A 25,000-nucleotide genomic window follows, 5' to 3' on the forward strand; every position below is an offset into this window, starting at 1 on the left:
ATTGGAAAAGCGTGAAAAGCGGGAACGCGATGATGAAGAGGAACGAAATAGGCTCACGGTAAACTTTGTCAAATATTCGCTGGGATTGAAGCACCAAGTATGGAAACAGAAGGGAGAAGAATATCGGATCCACGGACAATGGGACTGGGTATGGATGTCGTACGGCCGAAGAAAGAAGAACAAAGCTAGCCGGACACGTAATGAAGTTGGCCATGTGCTGATTCCTATCGTGGCTGAAGTTCATAAGAAGCTGCTCAAGTTGGACGAGCAAACGCACAAAGCTTATCAGGCTTGTTTGGAGGGTGACTTTTCTAGCGAATTTTCTTCCGGAGATGATGCACTAGATTCGCAGTTAGAAGAAAAATTCAAACAAATTGAAACGTTCCCGGTTCCAGAAACTTTTGGAGAAATTGACGTATGCAAAGCGCTGTCCATTCCCGGTGGACGAGCATTGTACCCAAAAATCGCTAAAAAGGCGCCAATTTTGGATGGTTTGCTTCAACGGCGGATGGACTTGAAGGAAGCTGAAGAACGTAGAATTGCAAAAGTAAAACCAGATGATGAAGAAATTGGAGTCAATGTGATTCAAAAACCGGACCAGGTTTTGTCACGGCTAGGAACTTGTGTGGAAAAACAATTGCAAGCTATTATCAATAGCCGAAATCAGACCCCGATGAAAGCTCAGGTGGTTTTACAAAATCGTCCAAATGCGGAAAAACTTGAAAGTTTGGTACACCAAATTTTGCCCCTGCGTGAAAAGTATCAGCAAATGAGTCAGTCCGCTTATAAGTGTTATTCTTTAGATTGTAACAGCGGCCTGTGTTATTCGCCATCATGTGCAAAGAAAGAGCAACTCAAAGAACAGTTGTATCCCTTGCTGAAAAAGGTACAATCAATCGAGAACATTCCGCCGGCAAGTCCTGTAGTGGCTGGCAACGTAAAATCCATACTGGAACAAAAACTTACAGAAAGCAAAACAGAAAACTTTGATACTCTGTTGTCTAATTTCACCATGTCGCGATACCGTGCACTTCTGGATGATTGGGAACGTGCCCATCGGAATCTGGTGGAATACGACGAACAACTGATTGAATCAATGGTTGAAAGTAAACCGGATCCCATACCGGAAGAGCACAACAATAATGTCACCAATGAGGTTGAGATTAAAACCGAAGAAGCTCCAGACATGGTCGTTAAAGAGGAAGTTGTGAGCACTGAAAATGAGCCAAATCTAAATGGGTCGGAACAGATCGATGATAGCCTCAAGATGAACGAAAACTCAAACTCGATCTCGGAAAATTCCTGCGATGAACCGCGAGTCACTCGACGGGGACGTTCAAGGAACAGCAAAAATAATTCTATGGTTGTCGAGGAACCACCGGAAGTAAAAATAAAAGAAGAAGTACCAATATTACCGAAGAGAGAACAAAAGCCGAATAGAAGATTCGCTTTACCATCCAGGAGCATAAAGAAAGAAGAAGCAGAAGAAAAGGAGGAAGCCCCTGATGGCAGCACCCGGGTGTACACCGTAAGTTCAACGAAAGGAAGAATTTATCTGGTTAAAAGTTTGCCTCCGTTACCGGAAGACAGCAAAACCAAATCTGAATGTAAAACTGTTGCCCTGACAAAGCCAAAGTATCCCATGGTAAACAGTTTCCGAACCTGGAATCAAAATTCCTCGATTTTGATGCTGCCGCGACACGAGCTTCTGAAATTGGGTCGTTTGGGAGGTCGGTTTTCGGTCACTGGATTCCATCACCTGGCCAAAAACAATAATTCCGTTTGGCCTTATCCTTGCCCACGGCCGTTGTTCAAGACCTGTTGGCAGTTTCGCACCCTGAATGCTTCAACGTTGGCTGCCGTAGGTTTACAGCTACGCATCATCTGGACCTGTCTCCGGTGGGACGATATGGCCATGAAGCCAGTTACCACCGATGGGAAACATCAGGTTAGCCAATTAAAAATTATTATATTAGTTTTGAATCTTAACGTTTTTATTTCTTATAATTCAGGTGACTACAGAATCCGAGATTATGTCTTTGGAGATTTTGAAGCATCGATACGCGGGAGTTTTCAACGAGCGTATGCAATATCTCCGACGAAAGGTTGTCATTCCACTGGAACTCCCAAAAACTGTTCGAGGTAATTTCCTACTGTTGAAAAAAAACTTTCCATACAGAAAGTAACATATTTTTTCTATCTTCTATCTACAGAGGTTCAATCGATACGTTCAGGATTGCGAAAGCGTAAACGTGCCGAGTCTCCCCAGCAAACCGAACCGCAGGTTACAGAAGAATGGATAGACGAAGACAAGCTCGAGCTGTGGGAAATCAAACTGTACGGAGATAAACAAGAAAAACTGGCCCAGGCTGCTGCAGCCCATGCTCAGCACGTCACCAGAACGACAACGGGCAAACTTCCACTCAGCCGACAGTCGACCTCGAATTCTTCGGCCGAGTCCTCCAATTCCTCAACCCCTACCAGCAATGGTAATAGTGCCTCCAACAATATTGTCAACAAATCCGCCGTTATCTCCAACAAGGCGTCTCGGGAGGAAATTACCGAAAAGATGGAGCAACAACTTAAGATACAGCGTGCAGCCCACAATCAGAAGAGGGCAATGGAAATTAAGCAGCAGCAAGACAAAGGTAAAGTTTTAAGACCACCCGATTGTGGATATTTTTTTCATTGTTATGTTTTATCCTCAGATGGCGCAACACCGGCAAAACAAACGATTGTTCAGCGTCGGATTATTGTCAAAAATCCGGATGGTACCACCAAAGTTATCCAACAGAGCATCACTCAACCGGCAAATAAAGCGGGAAATTCGGCTACAGCAGCTTCACCCGCCGCTGGTGCTGGTGCAGCTCAATCTTCAGGAACTCCCGCCAAATCGGAAGGTTCCGGTCCACAAAAGGTTCAAATCATTCGTGGTCCAGATGGCAAGGTCAGCGTACGTGGTCTTAATCCTGGCCAGCAGTTGATCCAAACGGCCGATGGAAAGTTGCATGTCTTAAGCGCTGCTCCTGGTATGTATACTTTTTACGCGTTGGACTTGCGGGAGTTCAGAGATGCTTATCTCATTTGTTTTCTTTTTTTTCTTTTAAAGGTTCAAGTCCGGCTGCTAGTAAACAGTCTATTGCCACAAAGGTTGGTCAGAAGATAATAACTAAAGTGCCCGCTGGCTCGAATGTGGTTGCAACATCTCCTGCGGCTCCTTCAGCCACTCAACAACAACAACAACCGCAACCAGTCGCGCCCCAGCAGCAGCAGCAACAGATTATTCAACAAACGCAACAACAGACTGTAACTCAATCGCCGGTGGTTCAAAAATCCCATCAGCAACAAGTTGCAACAACCACTGTTGTGAGCTCCCCAGCCACGGTAACGCAGCAGTTGTTGGCCAAATCACCGAACATTATTGTTCGCAATCAAGCCGGACAACCTGTTAAACAAATCATCCAGAAACAGGTGGTACAGAAGGTGAGTTGTGTTAAATTTTACGAATTATACGTACCTAGATTAATCAAATGATTTTTATTATTATTCAGGTTCAGGCGACTAGTACAACACCTCAATCAACTACTGTAACGCCTCAAAAGATCATCATTAATCAGCAGCAAGGAACTGTTCAAAAGATTATAACCTCTACTGGACAGATAATAGCTACCACAGCTGGTGGTGCTCAGGTTCAGAAAGTTCAGGTTCAAAGTCCCAACCAGCAGAACTTGCAGCAGCTTCTGCAAGGAACAAGTTCCGCCCAAAGCACGAACCAAAGTCCGGTCCAAACTCAGAAGGTTTTAGTAGCTACGACACCTACCGGCCAGACAGTACAGAAACAAATTTTGATTCAGAATGCCAGCCCGGGTGCTCCGCAACAGATAATTATCAACCAAGCGGGAGGCCAGAAAGTTGTTCAGCAAATTGTAACATCACCAGGTCAGCAGATAATGATCGGTGGTCAAAGAATAATTTTGAACCCAGCCGGGGGACAGAAAATTATCAGCCAACAGCCCATTCAAATTCAACAAAATCAGCAAATTCAACAAATTCAGCAAGTGCAGCAAATGCAGAAAGTGCAACAAATTCATCAAGTTGTAGCGCAACCACAACAGCAACAGCCTCAACAGATTCAAATCCAAATCCAACCACAGCAACCTGCCCCACAACAACAGGTTCAGCAGGTTCAACAAGTTCAAACTATTCAAGCGCAACCTACTGCCTTAACTCAAGGACAAAGTTTAGCCCAACAATTATCGTCCGGCAAGTTGCAACTTGCTAACCTGAATGGACAACAAGTCCTTATTCGACCACTGGGAAATAATCAGGCTCAGGTGGTGGCTCACATCAAAACTCAACCAAACGGAACCGCTCAGATTATTCCTTTGGCGAATGCTATCGATCCACCGGCTGCTCCGCCACCACCAGCCCCAGTGGTTCAGCAGGTTGTTCAGGCTGCACCGGTTCAGACCATTCAGCAGATTGTGCAACAACAACAACAGCACCAGATGGTGCAGCAAACGCTGAATACCTCTGGAGGATCTCAAGCCACCACCACGACTACCTTCCAACAGCTTGCCGCTCAGCATCAACCAGATCCGATTGAGCAAACACTCCTGCAGGGTCAACCACCGGGTACAGTGATCAAATGCGTTACGGCGCAGGTCATCCAAACCCAGCAAGGCCCACGGATAGTGCTCCAAGGGCTGCAAGGCTCCGAGTTTACTCCGCAACAGTCTGCTTTGGTGCAGCAACAGGTCAAGCAACAGCTACTAAAAGGTAAGCTCGAAATACTAATGTGAGATTTTACCATTCAAAATTGACTCGTTCCCTCCCAACAGCTCAAGAGTCTAACGGAAAGCAGGGTGTGTTAGGGCCCACCAAGATCTACTTGGCCATCCAACCGTCACAACAGGCGCAAGCTGTGGCCGCCGCTCAGCCGCCACCTCTGGCACCGGTGCAGATCAAACATGAAGGTGGAACTACACACATACAGCTGCATCAACATGTAAGTCGATTTTAAATTGTGTCCATGTAGTTTTCTGAACGTTCCGTTTTGTTTCTATTTTAATCAGTCGCCACGTTTCTTCCCAAGAAAGAGAAGAAAGGGCGGAATTAAAAGTGGGTGTTGGTTATTTGCTTAGTTTCCGGGGATATGTTTTGTCCAATGAAATTGTTAAGAGAGTTTCCCGGCAACCGTGCAATTAATCTTGAAATGGTAGGAATCTTTTACGTTAGGTTTATTGTAAATATATTGTCCTTAATACCAGTATTGTATATATAGGCAAGAGATTAGCGTTCGTTAGCCAATAGCAACAAATTCTAAAACTAAAAAGAACTCAAAGAGCATAGCAGCAAGCAAAGAGGTAATTTGGTTTCGATTCTTTGAAATCGACCACTATTTTAATTTTTCTCCGGAGACTAAAATTGCGTTTTTAAGTTGTCACCCTTGCAGTATGAGACTTTTTTTTTAAATTTTTTTTTGTGATCAGGGTCAGAGTAATTGTAACTTAGTCTAGGTTTATACAATGGTTTCTTTTTTTATCAAGCAATTAATGGACAAAGAATATAGTGACAAAAATATACAAATTCGTAACGCTGAAAAGCTATGATAAGAATGATTCCTTTGTTTTGCACTACTTTTATTTTTATTTCTTGCTTTTCCGAACCGCTTTACACCAGTATTGTGTGTGTTCTGAATGTTCAATTAATCCTTAATCCTAAAGGTTTAATTTGATAATGGCTAATATACCTACTTCAGTAAGTCATTATTTACAAGAATCCTGCAATAAAAATCTTTTATATTGTTTTTGTGGATGGCGTTTCTTAATTTACTATTTCATGCAGGCGACTTAAGGTTATGTAAAAGATCTACTAGGTGATAGAAAACTTTTACTGCAGAAAACAATCATTTGATGTAACACTTTTATTTGTTCAGCAATCTAGTACAACTTCTAAATTCCTACTGATAAACTTCGTAGCACTGAATTTTTATTCAGTGCGATGAGCCAAGCTAGAGTCACATTTTGTCCTTTTTGCGTAACACCGGTTCACAAACATGAACTTCGAAATTATCAAGAGATTACCGAACATCACGCAATTAACCTATTTGGTTCCTAATTATCTAGTGAGAGAAGTAATCGTACTCTCCTGTCTCTCCTCTTTAGTAAGTTCGATTTACTGTATTAAAAAATAAATTTTCCTAATATCAGTACAATATCAGGACTGCTCCATGACGTATAATATTACGATTACACAAAGACCACATGAAATAAACTCCCATACACTAATAGGCATTGGAAGACTGAAACAAACAAAATAATATAGAAGCCCCGAGAAAGGGAAATTAATCCAAACAGCATTTAGCATGTTTTTGCTTTTCCTATCGACTTTATAAACTTTCTATAGCATTCCTCCACTTGGAAACTTTTCCATAATTTCGTGTTACAAAGACATTTTCCTTACCTTTATTTATCAGAAAGATTAGATATTTACGACGCTTGGAAACGCCTCTGGCTTCCAGCGAAACTAACTAGTTATAATTACCTTTTAGAGGAAACTATAAAGTCTGGGTGTGAGGACAAAATCTTTCTTTTTTTTGTGGAAAGTGTTTTGTCCGAAAAAAGCGACAGTAAAAAGAGGCATTATAATCAAATGAATAAAAAATTAAGCAGAAAGCAAGAACCACAAGTCATGCCGAAACAAACGAATAATGAAACAAAACCAGTCATCAGTATCTTACTAAACAACATATTCCCTAGTGCACTAAATACTAAGAAAATGAGAAAAGCTAATTCATTAGTAGGAATTAATATGCATCAGCAACAAATTGACTAGCGTTTTATTACGTATCCGGCTGATATATCCGGCATGGGATATTTAGTGATAAATTCAGATTGAGTGCACTGACTGCAGAAGTTGGTGAAGTAGGTTTTGATTCTAGAAGCGTCTAAACAAATTTTCAAAAAGGCAATGTTTTTTAATGTTAGAATGCCACTCTAGACTATAATAACAAATTTTTTGAAAGAAATGGAAGCGACCTTTAGAGATGAAGAGAGGAGGGGTGAAAAAATAAATTAAAAATGTAAAACGAAATGAACAAATGACGAATAACACGTTTTGAATGGCTTAATATTAAAAATATACCTATTCATTGTGCATTTGAAAGAACGGAATTAAACATGCGGGATATGATCTACTTAGTTAGCATTATGCATTCGAAGTGCTGGATGAAGGAAAAAAAGAAATCACCAATAAACTGTAACATACGCTCTATTTAGCAGCAGAAATTGCATTCTCCTTTTGATTTGTTTTTGTTTTCTATTATATAAAATGTTATTGATTAATCTTTCGTATGTATTCCTTTTTTGTAAAAATACTATTTATTAGTTTGTCAACCAAGGTTTTGCCTAGCAATCTCTGAGGATAGCATTTTAGGATTTTTCAAACAATATGCTAGGAATAAATTATCGAACTAATCTTTCCTTTATCACTTTATGATTGCAAATTTAATGAGTAAAAAATATTAAAGAAAACAGCAATTGTATGGAACTATTCTAACTACGATAACAATGTACATTAAAATCAGATAAAAAGAAAAGTAAAATAAAATTTGACGCTTTTCATATTTAAAAAATCTCTTGATTTTTTCCATCGAAAACTTCCCTCAGTCGAACACTTTATCTTTGGGGTGTCGATTAGAGCAGATTGAAAAAGAAGCCACACATTCGCAAAATAAGAAAAATAAAAATCTTCAAAGGCTACGGTTGAAAATCCAGAGCGATAACAGTACGATAAATTGAAATCTTTCTGGCACAATCTAAGCAGGATAATGTAACTTGAAAAGAGAAAAGGACATGAAGGACCAAGATGGCTCCAAGTTAATCGATTGTAACAGCCGATAATGCCTTTGGTTTGATCAATTAGTTTCCCACGATTAGTTTGTTCAAATTGGAAAACACTTTCTCAGTAGAAATTCTGTTTTAGTTTATTTAAACACCCTGTATCGACCATTTTCGCGATCGACGCGTTTTAAACCGGTTAGAGCTCATCCTTGAGTTTCAAATGATATTAACGTAAACTGCTTAGTTCAAATAAGTACCGTCAAGCGATCTTCAATAAGAAAAAGTAATCATACAAAATGTTATTTCCGACGCAAAAGCACGATGAAATGGTGTATTTTTGATTATCGAAACATGATTTAATTTATTTTTTCTACCTTCCTTCTCTTATAAAACCTTAAATAAATAAGCATAATCGATACGATTAATACGTTGAGTTTTTCTGTAAGCTTCTTGATTCTAATTGCAAAGTGTAATCTATTTCCGAGACAAAATGAACGCTCAAGCTGACAGAAAACGTTTTCAACACAGCAAAATTTCATTTCACTCAATCAAAAACCACAATCATCACTCTAAAGCAATTTTCACCAGTAAAAAAACAAATCATGAATCGACTTTTCGAAACCAAATGACGTGATTGCCGTTTTGTTTTTGTTTCTGTTAATTTATTGTTCATCCCATTGTTTCATTGTGTTTTTAACCTTCCCTTGAGCGGGAAAAGAGACGTGTTTCCAACTATTCGAACAAGCTATTTTGAACTAGAAACAATGCTACTTAATTAATTAACTATAGAAGTGCACCAAAACGATAGCGGCTTTCGGGTTCGTTTATCTTTTTCTTTACATTACAATGAAGGTCTTAAGCCAAAGGCAGAATCCGTTGTTGCACTTCCGTGTACTGTGATCCAGATTTTATTTTGGTCTCGAGTCGTCAGTTATATTGAAATGCGATGTGGCTACTTTTTGTAACTGCTTAATCCTGAAAAGGGTGGGTCTCCCTAACTGTTGGTTGTCTTCACAAGTGGGATTTATTCTTTGAATAAAAGTCGTCTACAAATATTGAGGTACACTATCTTGAACAAATAGGTAAGTATTGTTTTGATTAAGGTACACCGGGGTAAGTGTGGACGCGGGGTAAGTGTGGACGATGGCTATAAAAACAATACTGTGCACTATTTTTTCAAACTTTTGATGCAGAATGTTCAATTTACTTGTAATCTATCCAATAACTGTGAAAAAGATACGATTCAGACAATAACGGTTGTTTACAGCGACTTTTTCGGAATTTTCTATTTTCAACTACGATGTCGAGTTGATGTGCATCTTTTTCAATTGCAAATTTCTCCTAAACTAGCTGGCTCTCGATGAAAAACTCTACATTGAAACAATCCTTACATTCCAAACAACCAGTTAGGAAAAGAAACGGCGGTTAAAAATGAAGAAAAAAGAGTTAACTTACAAAAAATTAAAGTTTTGTCTCCAACTCCTACCTGGGGTAAGTGTGGACGGCTTTAAAAAGACTTGATGTTTACACATTTTTTCAATTTTCTGTCCTTCATCCTTTATGAGTTGTATTATTTAGCTATATTAAGCATTCGGATCATGAAAATTTGAGTAAAGTACTTATTTGTTCTGTGTTTTTGATGAAATCGGATCTCGTGTGTTGTAACATAAATTACACACTATAATTATAGTATCATGAACTTTTTTCAAAATTTTGGACGGTTCGAGCAATAAAGTAACGTATTCAACCAAGAAAACACAAATTTTTTGAAAATTTCCTGAGAAATCAAAGGGAAAATCTACTGTCCACACTTACCCCATAAAGCGGGGTAAGTGAGGACACCAGCCGTCCATAACGATTTGCGTGATAACTTTTTTCGCTTTGCTTCTATCGAGCTCATCTCTTCAGCTTTTGTAAAAAACATGTTCTGCATCACATTGATCGTCAATTTATCAAAATTGCTCCACTGCTGATTTTTTTTATGATTTTTCAAAGTTGAACTATACGAAAACCCGTCCACACTTACCCCGGTGTACCTTATATTTTTATTTCATATTTGAGAAAAAACGTAAGTTGAAAAAATGGGTGCATCTTATCTGAACAAATTCAATGAGATTGCGAATTTCTGGCTTTTATTGAATCTAATAAAATATCGTTCTTCAACTTTGTTTATAAAGGATGGTCTGCTGCAAACAAAACGTGTGAAATGGCCAGCAGCAATCCAATCCAGAATCGTACCTGGCAAATGAATTAACAAAAAAGTAGGTAAACTACTCCATAGTAAACCACTTTTTAGTCTCCACTTTTTAGTCAATCAAAAAAGTGGTTGAATCATCCTGTACGCCAATAAAAGCTTTCGAATGACATCAATCAATAGATCTCTCACAAAATCACGTTCTGTGCAGCGGCGATGTAAGTAGTCATTTGCGAGAACGAACTTAACCTCAATTGGGCTATCCTGCGTATCATCTGGAACTGGAGAGACGAAACGCTGCACTGGACCACAATCATCGCCTTCATTTTTTGATAAGCATCATTCGGTTTCAGCCGATAAGAATTTTTTTCGTCGCCCCCTATCGATGTGGCTTCCGATGATCTCCTATTTGGCTTCTGGTCTCGACGCCCTTCCTGGGACTTGAAGCTTGTCTGATTCTCGACTCCTTTCCGATGCATCCCAGCGGTTTCAGCACGACGAACCTCGCTTGGCTGTCTGCCACGGCATGACTTTTCGACCTTCTATGGATCCGAGCTGACGATCTTCCAATAGATTTCTTTCCCTTGACCTTCCTCGGATCCGGTCCAACGACCTCTAGTGGCTCCGATTCGACGACCTTGTTCGGTTCTGGTCTCGAATCCTGGCTCGAGGCTTTTCTATGGATTCTTGACTTGTTCACCTTCTGCTGTTCTCCATGTCAGGGGCTGCGGGTGATGTGCCACAACGTCCTGGGGCGTCCGGGACCTAAAACAGCAACATCACGACGGTCCTCCTGCGAGATAGTGAATTAAGCTGGGGGTCTGTGAGTCCGTGACTGCAAAAAAAAAAATATTAGCAACGAACAATGAACAAGAAATTTAGGAATGGGCATGGGACATGGGTCTGTCAAGTGGAACCCACTTGGAATATGGAGCTGCTGATCTCGAAATTTCATAACCGACTCGCGTGCTCCTGCAACGAATTGAAGAATCGCAAATTCGACATCATAGCGCTGCAGAAGAGGTATGCTGGAAAAGCTCCACGGTACGAACGTTCCGAGATGGTCATACTATCTACCAGAGCTACGACAACACAAACGAACTAGGCGAACTAGCTTTTATAGTGGTCGGGAAAATGCAGGAGTGCGTGATCGGTTGGGGGCCGATCGACCCACAAATGTAGCGGTTCTTCAACATCGACATCATCCACGTACACAGTCATCACCTTGGAAGTACCTGTGAAGACAAAGACGAATTCTACGCGAAGTTGCCCAAAACATGACGTCGTCATTGGGATTTTGACGCTCAGGTCGACCAGGAGAAGGAATTCAAACCGAAAATTGCATGATTCAGCGCGCACCAGCCGACCAACGAAAACAGCCTCAAACTAATAGATTGCGTCGCCTCCAAACTAATAGCCGTACATAGTACCTTTTTGCAGCACCGTCTCCCACACAAGTACACCTGGAGATCACCGTACCAAAGGCAATTACGGATCGATCACATTTTGATAGACAGCCGGACTTCTCGGACATCATCGACGTCAGTTTCTTTTGAGGCGCCAACATCAAGTCAGACCACTATCTGGCGATACGCCCAAAACTTCGTAGTGAACAACATACGAAACCGACCTCGGTGAAATATCGCATGACTGAAGCATCCTGAGATCGCAGCAGACTACGAGCAATCGCTCGAAACAGCCCTGTCGGCAGAGGGCGAGCTTGACGAAACTCCTTTCGAGGACTGTTGTCCTGGGTACAACCAGGACAACCATCAACAACGTTGCGAAGAACGTCATCCGGCATGTGGAGTGAACTTGACGGAATGACTGGTTCGACGAAGAATGTAGGAAGGTGATGGATGAAAAGAACGCCGAGCGGGCGGCAGTAGTGCAAAGAAGCACCCGTCGAAACGTGGAAAATCACCGAATGTAGAAGAGGCAGCGAGACCGAATTGGTAGCAGAACTTTGGAAAACTAGTCGATTGCCTACCCCGGTTGATCGTCCGAATCTGGGACACAGAACAGCTACCGGAGGAGTGGAAGGAGGTTGTAATATGTCCCATCCATGTCATCAGATCTCCACACTACGGCACATCCTCCAAAAAATCATGAACGATCCAGCGGCTTTTCCGGGAAGCTGACCAGAATGATCAAGGCGACGATGGATGGAACCCAGTGCTGTGTGCGATTTTGTGTAAATTGTTGAGTTCATTCGAATCATTTGGGGGCCGCCAAGGCGATGGTCTCTCCTGCATGATTAAATGTGTGGCAGAGATTTTCAACGGATCCAGTCAACTTATCTGCTTTTCCTACGACAATGATATAGTCGGCAGATCATCTGTGGCGGTGGAGAAGATCTACCGCCAACTGAAAAGCGAAGCAGGAAGGATTGGATTGACGAGCGGGAGGAAGTCGAAGGCTTTATCTATCTCGGTTCACTGGTGACCGCAGACAGTGACACCAGCGGTGAGATCCGGTGGCGAATGATCAGCGGAAGTCGTGCCTACTATGAACTCCACAAGCATTTGGGGTCGAGAAGGCATAGCCTTCGCACGAAGTGTAACATGTACCTGGTGTTTATTAGACCGGTTTTACGGGCACGAGTCATGTATGGATATTGTTCGAGGAGGACCTGTGTTCACCGAGTGATTTTTAGGAATCATGTTCATCAACTTATATCTTGAGACGGAAAATTATATATACAAAATAAATAATCTTACGCTGTGGACTCCTGTTCTTCTTTTTTTCACTTGTGCTGAGCCCATCATAACCTGATGAAGAGCAAAAAAAAATAGAATGGAAAGGAGGGATCATCTTCCGCCAAGTAGTAAGAATATCGATTTCGAATAAGCTCCCTGCTCTGCAGAGTTGCCTCAAGACTCGGGTTTTCAGCGACACATAGTACGCCCATGTTATCCCCTAAACCCTAGAGTTCACTTAGTCCACATTGATCCTAACAAAATCCGCTATGATTTATTTATTTTAAGGTGAAAGATAATATTCCTAAAGGGTGATACGGTCAAAATTTGGTAAAGGGAAAACGCGTGTAAATCGGTGAAATCGTTTATTTAAAAAATCAAATTAAATTTCTTTTTCAAGTTTAATTAGTATAAAATTCAGGAAAAATATTCAAATAGGCTTCCGCTTTTCCAAATCCGAATTGCCGGGCCCTACGCTTAACCCCTGCCATCAGATTTTGTACAGCCACCTTGTCCACCTTCTTCGCCGAAAAAAGCCAGTTTGCCTTGAACTGCTGCTCGTCCTTAGCAGTTTTTTTGGTCTTCTTTAGGTTCCGCTTGACAATAGCCCAGTATTTCTCAATTGAGCGGAGCTCTGGCGTGTCGGGAGGGTTCTTGTCCTTGGGAACCACCTGCACGTTGTTGGCGGCGTTCCACTCCATGGCCTTTTTACCGTAATGGCAAGATGCCAAATCCGGCCAAAACAGTACGTACAACCGTGTTTCTTCAGGAAAGGCAGCAGACGTTTATTCAAACACTCTTTCACGTAAATTTCTTGGTTGACAGTCCCGGAAGCTATGAAAATGCTGCTTTTCAAGCCACAGGTACAGATGGCTTGCCAAACCAGATTTTCGCGAACTTTGACAGTTTCATGTGCTTGAAAATATCTGCTACCTTTCCCCTTCCTTTTGCCGTATAAAACTCCTGTCCCAGAAGCTGCTTGTAGTCGGCTTTGACGTAGGTTTCGTCGTCCATTACCACGCAGTCAAACTTCGTCAGCATCGTCGTGTACAGTCTCAGGGATCGCGCTTTGGCCGCCGTATTTTGTTTAACATCGCGATTTGGAGTCACTACCTTCTGTAAGTCGATAGTCCGGCTCGTTTTTTGGCTCGATGCACGGTTGAAGACGATACACCCAGCTTATTTGCGGCATCTCGGAGAGAGAGGTTAGGGTTTCATTTGAAACTACCGGCAACTCTCTTTGTCGTCTCAGCGGCTTCCGGTTTTCGATTTCCCCCCGATCCAGACTTCCTGGCTGTCGACAAACGTTCCCCAAACACTTTAATTACATTTGTAACGGTTAATTTGGCAACTTTTAGCGATTTTGCCAGCTTTGCGTGTGAGTAGCTCGGATTTTCGCGATACGCGAGCACAATTTTGATACGCTGCTCTTCTTCCTTGAACGGCATTTTGACAACTGAAGAGTGAATTCCAAAATCAAAATAGGAGCAACATTCTACACACACACACACCTTCGAAATGAGGGGTGTTCAGTTTTTTAAATGCCAAATTGAAAGAAATACGTCAAGTTGATATTGACCAAATTTTGATCTGACCGTACCACCCTTTACTGCATTCCATGGCCACATTTATGAACGAAGCCATCTTCAGCATGTACTTGTTTATCAGCTCTTCTTTCGACTACACAAGGTCTGAGCTATCTTCTAATATATGTAAATCGCCTCGCGTCACAGGAACCATTGGAATACCCCTTTCCCCACGATGTCCACTGCAAAGGATGGCAAGTCTCATCCCTACAGCTTCGATAGGAGCAAACGACACTACTCAAATCGTCCTCGGAGATGAAGTTATCCAATCTACACACGCAGCATACTACTGGGATGCTTCCCTACGATGAAGTTATCCTTCGCCTCTTTGGCAGGCTTTGGCATGATTCTGGAATACCCATCACTTACCACATGTCGCCAATTTTTTGAATATATAAGCGCGTACCTCTTAGAGCCTTGGATAACAGAACAATTCGTATTCAGATGTCTTCTACATATCACCGCAAGCCATGTTCAGTGGCGTGGCCACGTGTCCAAATCTGTGGTAATGCTTTTTTATAAAGCCTCCGTGACCGATCAAGCTACATGCCGTCATGTACAGTACATTCAGTTCTGTGTTAACGATTTTGCTTTGTTAAGTCCGTTTTAATACTGTTCCACGCTATATTCTGTAATTCTATGCTAAACTTATTTTAAGGGGTTTATCCAACACCAGGGATGATCTCTTAGACATTTTCGACACTCAAAGCGTAAAAGACTTTATCATAGTTCGAACGCACAGCGTGGCCTATCATCTATTCGGTCTTCCGTGTATTCGGCCTTACGGTCTTCGGTAGAATATCTTGGGGTGTATGACTCTTTCGGCCTAGTTGTTACAAGGTATTTGGCCTCAATGTTAAAAAGGGATATGGGAGCATCTTTTCTCATGAGAAGAGTTGTCAACTTAGTGTACTAACCGTAACATTCAAATAACTTGGAATTCGCGTAGAAACATTTAAGGATGGGACAGAATTCAAAAAGGCCAATAAGATTGCCATCGATATTCGTATCCCTTATTTTTTTTAAAAATATTTTGAGAAACCAAACGATGTTTCTATTGAAAAAAAAAATAGTTCCTAGTTGCATTACTAACCGACATACTGATGTTCCGAAGGCTGCTGACTCAACCGTTACGACGACCACCCCGATGGCAGAAGACTCGGAGTTACCGACAACGGGATCACTAATCAGTACCACAACCACTATCAAGACGGCTGCCAGTACGAGCAACAACGACAGTAAACCACAAATTCTTTCGAACATCGTGATCAATGGAAGCAATACTGCAGCCATCAACCCGATGGTAAAGAAGGAGCTCCAGAAAGTGCTCGCTAGTAATCTGAACAAACAGAACGTGCTGAAAATTCAACAACAGGAACAGCAACAGTGTGATCTCCAGGTGGTGGATATGATTCCGGGAACCGAGACAAGTGGCACCTTAGTTGTCGGTAATGAGTCTGTTAAGTCTCCCGATGATGAAGCTGAACAAGGTGTCAAAGAAGAATGCGAGAAGGATGATTCATTTGTCCTGACCCCGGATTACATTCAGCAAAGTAAGTTACGGATATTATGATAATTTCTACAAATTCTGATTTGATTTTTTTTTCTAGCGATAAAAAATGCCTTGAAACAACAAAACCTGAATCCTGAAATCGAAGAGAAACTGTTGAATCTGCAACGTTACCAGGAGAAACAAATGAAGACCGATGATCGATCAACAGCAGCCATTGCTCTTCAGCACAATTACAGCCAGATAAGTTCACCTCGGGAGCATCATAACACCCCGGTGAAATCTAAAAAACGACCTTACAAGGGTGAGGACGATGACGACGAGTGGTTTATGGAAACGCCGAAACGTCGTCCCGCGAAATCCGGTAGCAGTTCGGTTAGCTCGGTCGAACGAAAGTTTCCAACATCATCCGCCGGCTTCGGAGATGGACCCAGTGCGGTCAAGAAGCGTACGATCTCACAAAACGAAACGTCAACTTCGGCAGCGGTGGCCGCCGTTGTTGCTTCAGTTGCTGCGGCTTCTAGTAACAACGCATCTTCATCCAGCGGTCCACCCCAGGATATGCCCGTTCCGTTGGAAACTGCTGTCGCGACACCTCCGGTACCTAACGCCCGCTCAGAAGCTGCTCGCAAGAGCAACGAAAAGCGGAAACAGCAGCAAACACTGATGCAGCAACAGCAACGGCAAAATAAGCTGCAGGTTCGCCCTTCTATCCAGAAATGTCTTTGTGTCTTACTTAATCTTATGTAATTCTTTCCAGGTTCAGCTAAACAGGCACAAGGAGCAACTGAAGAAGGATATTCTCAAAAAGCGATCTCTCCTGGAACGGGACCTACAGACGCAGATACAGAAGGAGTTGAACGTTGAAATGGCTCGATGCAAGCAGGAACAGCAGCAAATCAAGCAGGAGCATCACCAGCGAGAGCCAACCGGGAAGGGCACGTCTGCTTCTACGGCCGCTACCGGTGCGGCCGAAAAGGGTTCCAACAAGAAAAAGTGGGTAGCACATCATGACCTTCAGTACAATTTTTTTCAATGTCTCGTTACTTCTTTCAGACAAATCTCATCGGCATCCAAGGAAAACAACCAGAAAACGCCAAAGCATGCAAACAATCCCAACAAGCTGGAAAAGCCATCAAAGTCCAACAGTAAACGAATGTCGAAGAAGAAGGAAAAAATCTACTGCGTCTGTCGGACTCCTTACGACGATACTAAGTAAGTTCCGAAGCCAATCCGCATTGCATTACAGCTTCTCATAGGTCTTCTCTCCAATACAGATTCTACGTTGGTTGTGATTTGTGCAATAACTGGTTCCACGGGGATTGTGTGGGTATTTCCGAGGAGCAGTCCAAGGACATCAGCGAGTTTGTGTGTAGCGAGTGCAAGCATGCCCGGGATACGCAAGAATTGTACTGTTTGTGCAAGCAGCCGTACGACGAGTCGCAGTGAGTATTGAAAGCTCAAATGAACTAAGAGTTCTCACTTACTAATACCGATTTGTATTTTTCTTTAATCCACAAAGATTCTACATTTGCTGTGATAAATGCCAGGACTGGTTCCACGGTCGCTGTGTTGGCATTCTGCAGAGCGAGGCGGAGTTCATCGATGAGTACATCTGCCCGAACTGTCAGATCAACAATTCGGTCAATTTTGCCAACATGAAGTCGCTCAGTACCAAGGAGTTTGATAATCTGAAAAAGTTAATCAAACAGATACAGGTAGATTAGTCTCGTCTCAGATCAAAAATCGTTTGCAGTCATTTTAATGTTTGTTTGTTTTTATTTACAGCAACATAAAAGCGCGTGGCCTTTCATGGAACCGGTCGATCCGGAAGAAGCCCCTGATTATTACCGTGTGATAAAAGAACCAATGGGTAAGAAACTTCAAAAATTTAGATTAACATACAACTAATTCTTTTTTTTTTTCGTTTGGATCAGATCTCCAAAAAATCGAAAACAAAGTCGACAGTAAAATCTACACAACTCTTTCGGAGTTTATTGGCGACATGACCAAGATATTCGACAACTGTCGCTACTACAACCCGAAGGAGTCGCAGTTCTACCGGTGTGCCGAGAGTCTCGAGTCGTTCTTTGTGCAGAAAATCAAACATTTCCGGGAAAACTTAGTGGAGAAGAAAGCTGGCGCTAGCAGCTCTGCTTCGTAATGACAACCACGGTCCGGTAAAGTCCGGGAAATGCAACGCGGTTCTATCTCATTTCCAACTTGTGTATCCTCTTTTCAAAGTTTTAAGTAGCTTACGTTTTTAGAAGAATCAAACGGTGGAATGGCGTGTTTATTATTCTAAAAAATAACAAAAAAGTATCGAATACAGTTAAGAATTATTGTACACAAGTATGGTTTAGATTCACCATCCTGTTTGAATGAATCCCATCGTGAATAGGATTTTAGGAGTCGGCAGCAGCTGCCGTGCCACAGATGCTGACAAATTTTGAGTAAATTCTACAGAAGTTGAGAATAATAATTTATTTTAGCTGCATTAGGCATCCAATCATAGGGCGCTATTCACCATCACCATTTGTAAATACCCTAAAAAAAGAATCGAGGATTTCTTTGGAATCAGTCCGTTAACGCGAGATTGTGTATTACTAGAACTTTTCCAATATACACGACTTTTTTGTAAATAAATGTAGATTCTTTTATTTTACACAAGGTGGAGAGCATCGATGCTTTTCCTGCTTTCCGCAGGAAAACTGTACATGGAGTTTGTGTTAGTTGCATAAGAATTTAAAAAAAAATGCCTTTCAGATACATTTTTTTTCGACGAAAATTTTTCATCGCGGAAACCATTTACAAATAGTTTGTTCTCGTTACCCCAGAAGATGAAATGCATGCACGCATGTGGTGGTTACAAGCGCATCGAGGTTTAATGTGTCATTTTGCTCTTGTCAAATTAGATTCTATACTGTTAGTTGAAACTTGTTGAATGGATTATCGCCAAGTTTTATTCTCTTTTCAATTGAACACTCTAGAGAGGCCTCCCTCACAGCATACTTTAGGAAATCAGAATCAAGCTTTGCACTTATTACAGTACAGTTCCGTACATCCACAAGCAAAATCAATGGTTAAGGCGTTCCCAGCAATTTTTTATTCTCTTTGTTTTGATTTGATGGGCTTAAAAAAAGTAACATTAACTTAAAACATAATTCCTTCATCTTGAAAAGTGTTTTTTTTGTAAAGTTAGGTCATGATTTCGAAGAGAAGCTAAATCAATACATTGTAAGCTAGTACGCGCGCTAAGAGATCCTGTTTTCGATAATTCCTAACAATTATTTTCGCTTTAGTTTAGACTCAGTTAGTAAGTAAGCTAGCATGCGCAAACAAAAAGGAATAAAGTTTCGCATATACATAGATACATCCTAGGTAGTTTCGTTTCAACACTTTACACTATCCTTTGTTTTCTAGTGGGGCATACCCGTTAGAAACGGATTGCCAATTACTTGCAAATTTTTAGAAGTACTAAGTGCGTACACACAATTACACTTTTATTGTATACAAAACGAATAAAGATTGATTTATTTTTTGACATAAATTTCTGTTGCCTTATATCTTCGAAAATGACTGGAAAAACTATGTCAAATCATGCCGGGTGGGATTTCGAGGCCTATCCCTTGAGACGTTTTCGGTCTTAAGGATTTGCTGGAATCAGGCGAAGCAAGTTTTTGAACTGACTGGAAGCTCCCATTGTCCAAACAATGATTTAAGCTCTACAAGTGCAAGATATACTTACCAGATTTCGACCAATGGATCTCGACTGGTACGCTCGTGTCAGCCCATTTCATCACCTTAACTGTTGTGTAATTGGCTAACGCGCCGTTGTTCTGAAGTGGAGATTGTGGGTGATCCTGTTTTGATCCTGTCGGTGAATCGGTTATATCTTCTTTATTTGGTTTCAAATGTTTCTTTAAAAATTTCAATCACCTTCGAAAAAAAAGTTCTTAACGGTTTGTCTATAAATAATGAGGTTTCATAAAGTATTATCAGTAGAATAATCGTTATCATGAAGCGTGGGTAAAAAAGGTTTACTTATATAAATGTCTTCAGTGTAATAAAGCCTTTGTGAACTTCTTTAAGTAACTTTTTAATATCCTTCTTCAGGGAGTTTATAATAGTTTTCCATAGTATTCAGTGTCCAGAGTCAATACTTTATACAACCTGGACATTAGGGTGGCAATGGATGTATATGGGAAAAAATTAATGATCGAATTTTGGAAACCGACCATTTTGTAGATGTTCCCAGAAAACTGACTGCACAATTTAAGCTCAATCGGACTTGATTTAGAAGTGCCTCAAAACGCTCAAAGTTTTTACCCTCAAAAGTGACCAAAGGAAATCGGAAAACCGAAATTTTGATTTTTCTAAAAAAAAAAAAATTGGCTTAAAATCGGTTGAAACTAGGAGTTGTAGTTTCCGTTGTCCCGAAGTTAATTTTTGACCAAATTTGTTTTCGAGATACTAGATAGTATTTGTGATGTCGTATCGCATGAACCACCAATTTCAGTAATTTTTGGCTAAATTTTATATTTTTTTAAATCAAAAATGTTTTTAAAGAAAAAGTATGAGGGTTCTGCAAACATTTAGGGGTGAAAAATACTGCAACAAATTCTACTAGTTGAAATCATAAAAATTCATGATTGGATGGATGAAAGTTTTGAAGTTATACTTTCATTGACTACAAATTTCAAAAAATGCGATGTTTGATAAAATTTTTTGAAAATTTGTAGCATCTTGTTCAAGTTTTCAAACAATCAAAAAACGCACAGCCACACTGGGTCTCTAGAATGATGATTTTATTCAATTGTCGGCTGGGTGGGTGCTGTAGTTTTTGTTTGAGCGTTTTGATTTATTTGGTCAGTTATTAAAACAAACCATGTTACAAAATATAAAAAAAATACACATTATATACCATTGAATTCCTCGGATTCTGAAGATTACCTCCTGTCACCAATATCACCTACTAGTCAATCCATTTCTTTTGACCGGTCGAAAGTTGAAATCGGAGCTAATCGGAACTAATTTCTCGCAGTACTAACACGAGTAGCTTGTACTAGCGAACCCGCGGCACTAGTTTTCGTCAAATTCAAGTCAAACCCTTTTCACTAGAGGGGTCGCAAGTTGAAATCGGAGCTAAATTTATTTCTCGCGGTACTAACACAAGTAGCTTGTCTCAGGTCTAAAGTCTCTTGTCTCACGTCTAATGCCTCAGGTCTAAGGTCTCAGGTCTCATGACTAAGGTCTCATGTCTAATGTTTCATGTCTCTTGTCTCAGGTCTCATGTCTCATGTCTTATGTCTCATGCCTCGTGTCTCATGTCTCAGGTCTCAGATTTCAGGTGTCATGTCTTAAGTCTCAAATCTCAAGTCTCAGGTCTCATGTCCCATGTCTCAGGTCTCAGATTTCGTGTTTTATGTCTTAGGTTTCTGTCGTGTCCTGCGCTTCTTTCGCGATCCGTAACGTCCTTCCGGTAATTTGAAAACACAAACGTCTAAAGCAAGCGTCGAAACTAGAATGACGGATTAAGCCCCGTTCCTATAAACTGGAGACCGTTTGTCCTTTTTTTCTCACACCTTTCTCTTTTATTATCCCATGTTTTCAAGCAAAAGCTCTTTCCCAAAGCTTTCAACAGAGTAAATGAAATCATCGTTCAAAACACTGATACAAATCGGTTTATGATATTACTTTCAAATAATTCATGATCAGATCATTTAACATAATTTTATTTTCTAACTTTTCTCATTCACTACAGTTTCTAGTCTCAGGTCTTAGGCCTAATGTCCCATGTCTTTGGTCTTATTCTTCAGGTCTCAAGTCTCATGTCTTAGATCTCAAGTCCCTGGACTCAGGTCTAAAGTCTCAAGTCTCAGGTCTCAGGTCTAATGTCTCTAGTCTACATTCCAAAGTCTCAGGTCTCATTTCTCAAGTCTCAGGTCTCAGGTCTTAAATGTCAAGTAACATGTCTTATTGTTTCGAATTTCAGAGCTGCAGAATTGACGCTTATTTTATTTGTGGAATAAGAAATCAAAATTAATTTTAAAGCTTGAATGATATTCTAATATTTTTCTTTTAAAGTTCTTAAAACAGATTTCGATTAACCTTATTCATGCTAAGCAATCTGAAATTCTATTTCGATTCTCATATTGAATCATTTTTTTTATTGTATACCTTTAAATTTTTTATTGGAATGCGCTGAGTTCTAGATGCCTGAATTTATTTACTTAAATTCTGTAAAATTTATCTAAATTCTTCTTTCAATCCTATCCCAAAAATGCATGTTTTTGTTCGATTTTTCAATTATAAATCCAACTGGTAAAATTGAAAAATGTATACAGGAATCACACACAAATTTGATAGTTTGTTACACCATCTGCCTGTGCGTTTATTAATAAACCAAATAAAATGGTGGAATCTTAAATATTTTATTTTTTTTTGTTTCCGGAGCTTTTCCTGCATAGGAAAAAAAAATTTTTATTAATAAAACGAAAATTTGATGTTTGGTTATGATTATTTTTGAATTTTGATAAAGGTGCCGTGAGCTCAATTGAAAATAGCTGAAAATAAGTTAAGTCACGTGACATTTATTTACCTCATGTGTATGAATAGTATTTTCATCCACATGATAGTAATATTTCTGTCATGACATGATCCATGACTGATCATATTTTCTTGGGTATAGTGATCCAAAATAAATTTCTCCATCCATATGAATGAATGAAAATTTTCAAGCCTGGCACGTCAAAAAATTTTCAGTGTTCAATTTATTTAAAAACAGCATTTGATCATAAGATCTGAAAAAAAAAAACTATTCAGAAAATTAATTGACCGAGTTAGGATGAATAACTTAATTCATATCTCTGTTATAACGTTCTATCAACATTGATTTTTTTTACAAATTTAATTCGATATTTTTTTCAGACTCTTCAAAATAACTCTCCTAATTTAAATGTGTTTGATAGATTTCTGCTATTTTTTTTTCAAGTTTCGTTTCAGCATAACGTTTTTTTCTGAAAAAAAAATGAGCTCTTGATGCAGATTCGACATCATCAGTTCTCAATGAATGTATAATAATTTCAATAATAAGATAAATGTAAAGCTTAAGTAAATCTTAGTTTTCGAGATGCGGATTAAATCGAAAACTGTCTGATTTCAACGTATGAAACCACATCACTCAGAACTAAAAAGTAGCAGCATTCACTGCAGTGCACAATATGCGTTAGCTAAGAAATAGTTTATGATCGAGAAATTTTCTACGACGATTCTTTGCTCGACAAATGTATTCGCTGAGTTCAAAAATCTATATTTTAAATGAAACTCCCGACTTTTCTAGGCTTTTTACTCATTTATCCCGATATTTTCCGGCTCTTGCTTCACAATCCTGAAATAAAGAACTATGGATTGTAAAGCTTCAGAGAAAAAGTTTCGTTATGATGAAATGATGGAATTTTTGGATTTGATAGGTTTATTATATATGGGAAACAAATAATCCATAAATAATTTTCCCGGTTTTGATTTGAAATTCCAGGTTTTTCCGGTTTCCCGATCCCGGCCCTTTCATTTTGCATCATTAGTTTTTTTTTTATCTATTGACGATCCCTGAAAACCCAGAAAAAAAACTCCCTAATCACAGTCCTGAATTAAAATAGTTCTAAATAGTTTCCACTGCTGTCATTTTTTTTAATACATCATTTAAATGTCAGTAAAAAATGTTCCGGAAATTTTATACAGTTATTCACAAATCTGTTTCTAAAATAAAAAAAATCAATATAACATCCCTTACTAAAACTACCGTAGGTCACATAAGGTTTACTCGAAAAAATATTGCTTTTGAGTTCATGAAAGCTGAAGTTAAAAGCTATACGATAAAAGATACGATTTACACTTTTTTTTTCACATTTTTGGCGAACGAAAATTAAAACAAGTAGTTTAAAAAACGTAGTTTCCATTTCACCTCTTGTAAAAATTAAAAAGATGGAAAAAATGTTTTAAAAATACAGCTACAAATTCATGTTATTTCCAACATTTTACAATCATTAGATTTTGAATATGCAGATAATTGAATCTAGGGGAGATGAGGGCATAACGAGCACCCAGGGCATAATGAGAACTACGCTTTTCTACGAAAGTACGTTTTTTCTTAAATAAATTTTCATGAGGATTTGTTTCGTACTTCCTATAGTATTAATTTTTCACAAAAAAAGGAATCTCCTTATCATCTTTACAGAGTTATTTAAAAAAAACTAGCTTGGTTCTCAAGTTACGAAAATATTATAATTTTTGAGCACCACGAAATAAGCTCTTATGATCTTAAAATAACCTTGATCTATAATGTACGTACTGCAACATGATGTGCACATTGTTTCTCAATTTTTACCATCATAAAATTTTTGATTTTTCACTTTTATCAATTTTAAAACACGTTTTTACTTAAATTTGTTGACTAGGGGCATATAGAGCATCATATTATCGAGGCATAATGAGCATTTTCTGCCGTAGAATCTAGCAGAGAATTAAAATTGATTTATAGCGCCACACCTTGACTAGTTTTCATCCGACGATTTAGCCTATTGGTAAGGTGTCGGAGAGGTAATCAAAAGACTAGAGTTAGATTTCTGTTCGAGGTGATTTTTTTTCCATTTACAATTCATGATCGATTTTTTTATTGTTACATTATACGGCTAGTAGCATCATCCTCCGAACAAAGCACATAATGTATGAGCGTGCGTGAATTGTTTGTATTCTACAAACAGACCTAGATTATTTTGTTATTGCTTTGTTTAATGAATCTACGACTCACCTGACTTCATCGAATTGAATTCGCTGCTAGATTCCCCGGCAGAAAACGCACATCTTGCCCTGATTAATGGTGCTCATACTGCCTCAGGGGGGGTTCTCATTATGCCTCCACAGTTGCTGGTCTTCAGCTTTTGGCAAAATTTTTTAAAATGCATTTTTTAACGTTTTCATCTAGTTTGTCACGTTTCAGCCCGTTAGGGAATAGGCTTTTCAAGTGTCTGAACACGAAACAATAATGTAACCTCCATATTATAGCTATTTTCTATGGTTAAATAACCGTTTTCCTTAAGGTGGCCATTATGCCCCCATCTCCCCTACATACTACAATTTTTCAAAGTTGGCAACTTTGTGGTTATTTT

The 25,000-nt window shown here is 39.7% G+C and overlaps 1 protein-coding gene across 1 annotated transcript; it reads left to right on the top strand.

The window, feature by feature from the left end:
* Nucleotide 1: 1 nt before the first annotated feature.
* LOC129752101 (nucleosome-remodeling factor subunit NURF301-like) lies at nucleotides 2-19,383 on the top strand (the record flags this gene model as incomplete). The annotated part of the gene is made up of 15 exons (XM_055747893.1): nucleotides 2-1,948; nucleotides 2,013-2,142; nucleotides 2,214-2,648; nucleotides 2,709-3,029; nucleotides 3,110-3,483; nucleotides 3,552-4,779; nucleotides 4,842-5,008; nucleotides 15,438-15,876; nucleotides 15,934-16,532; nucleotides 16,594-16,829; nucleotides 16,890-17,048; nucleotides 17,111-17,278; nucleotides 17,356-17,551; nucleotides 17,622-17,706; nucleotides 17,771-19,383. Coding segments are annotated over 15 exons (6,711 nt in total), but the record flags the coding sequence as incomplete, so codon positions are not given.
* Nucleotides 19,384-25,000: the final 5,617 nt, after the last annotated feature.

This window comes from Uranotaenia lowii, chromosome 3 (assembly GCF_029784155.1).
Source record: "Uranotaenia lowii strain MFRU-FL chromosome 3, ASM2978415v1, whole genome shotgun sequence".
NCBI lineage: Eukaryota > Metazoa > Arthropoda > Insecta > Diptera > Culicidae > Uranotaenia > Uranotaenia lowii.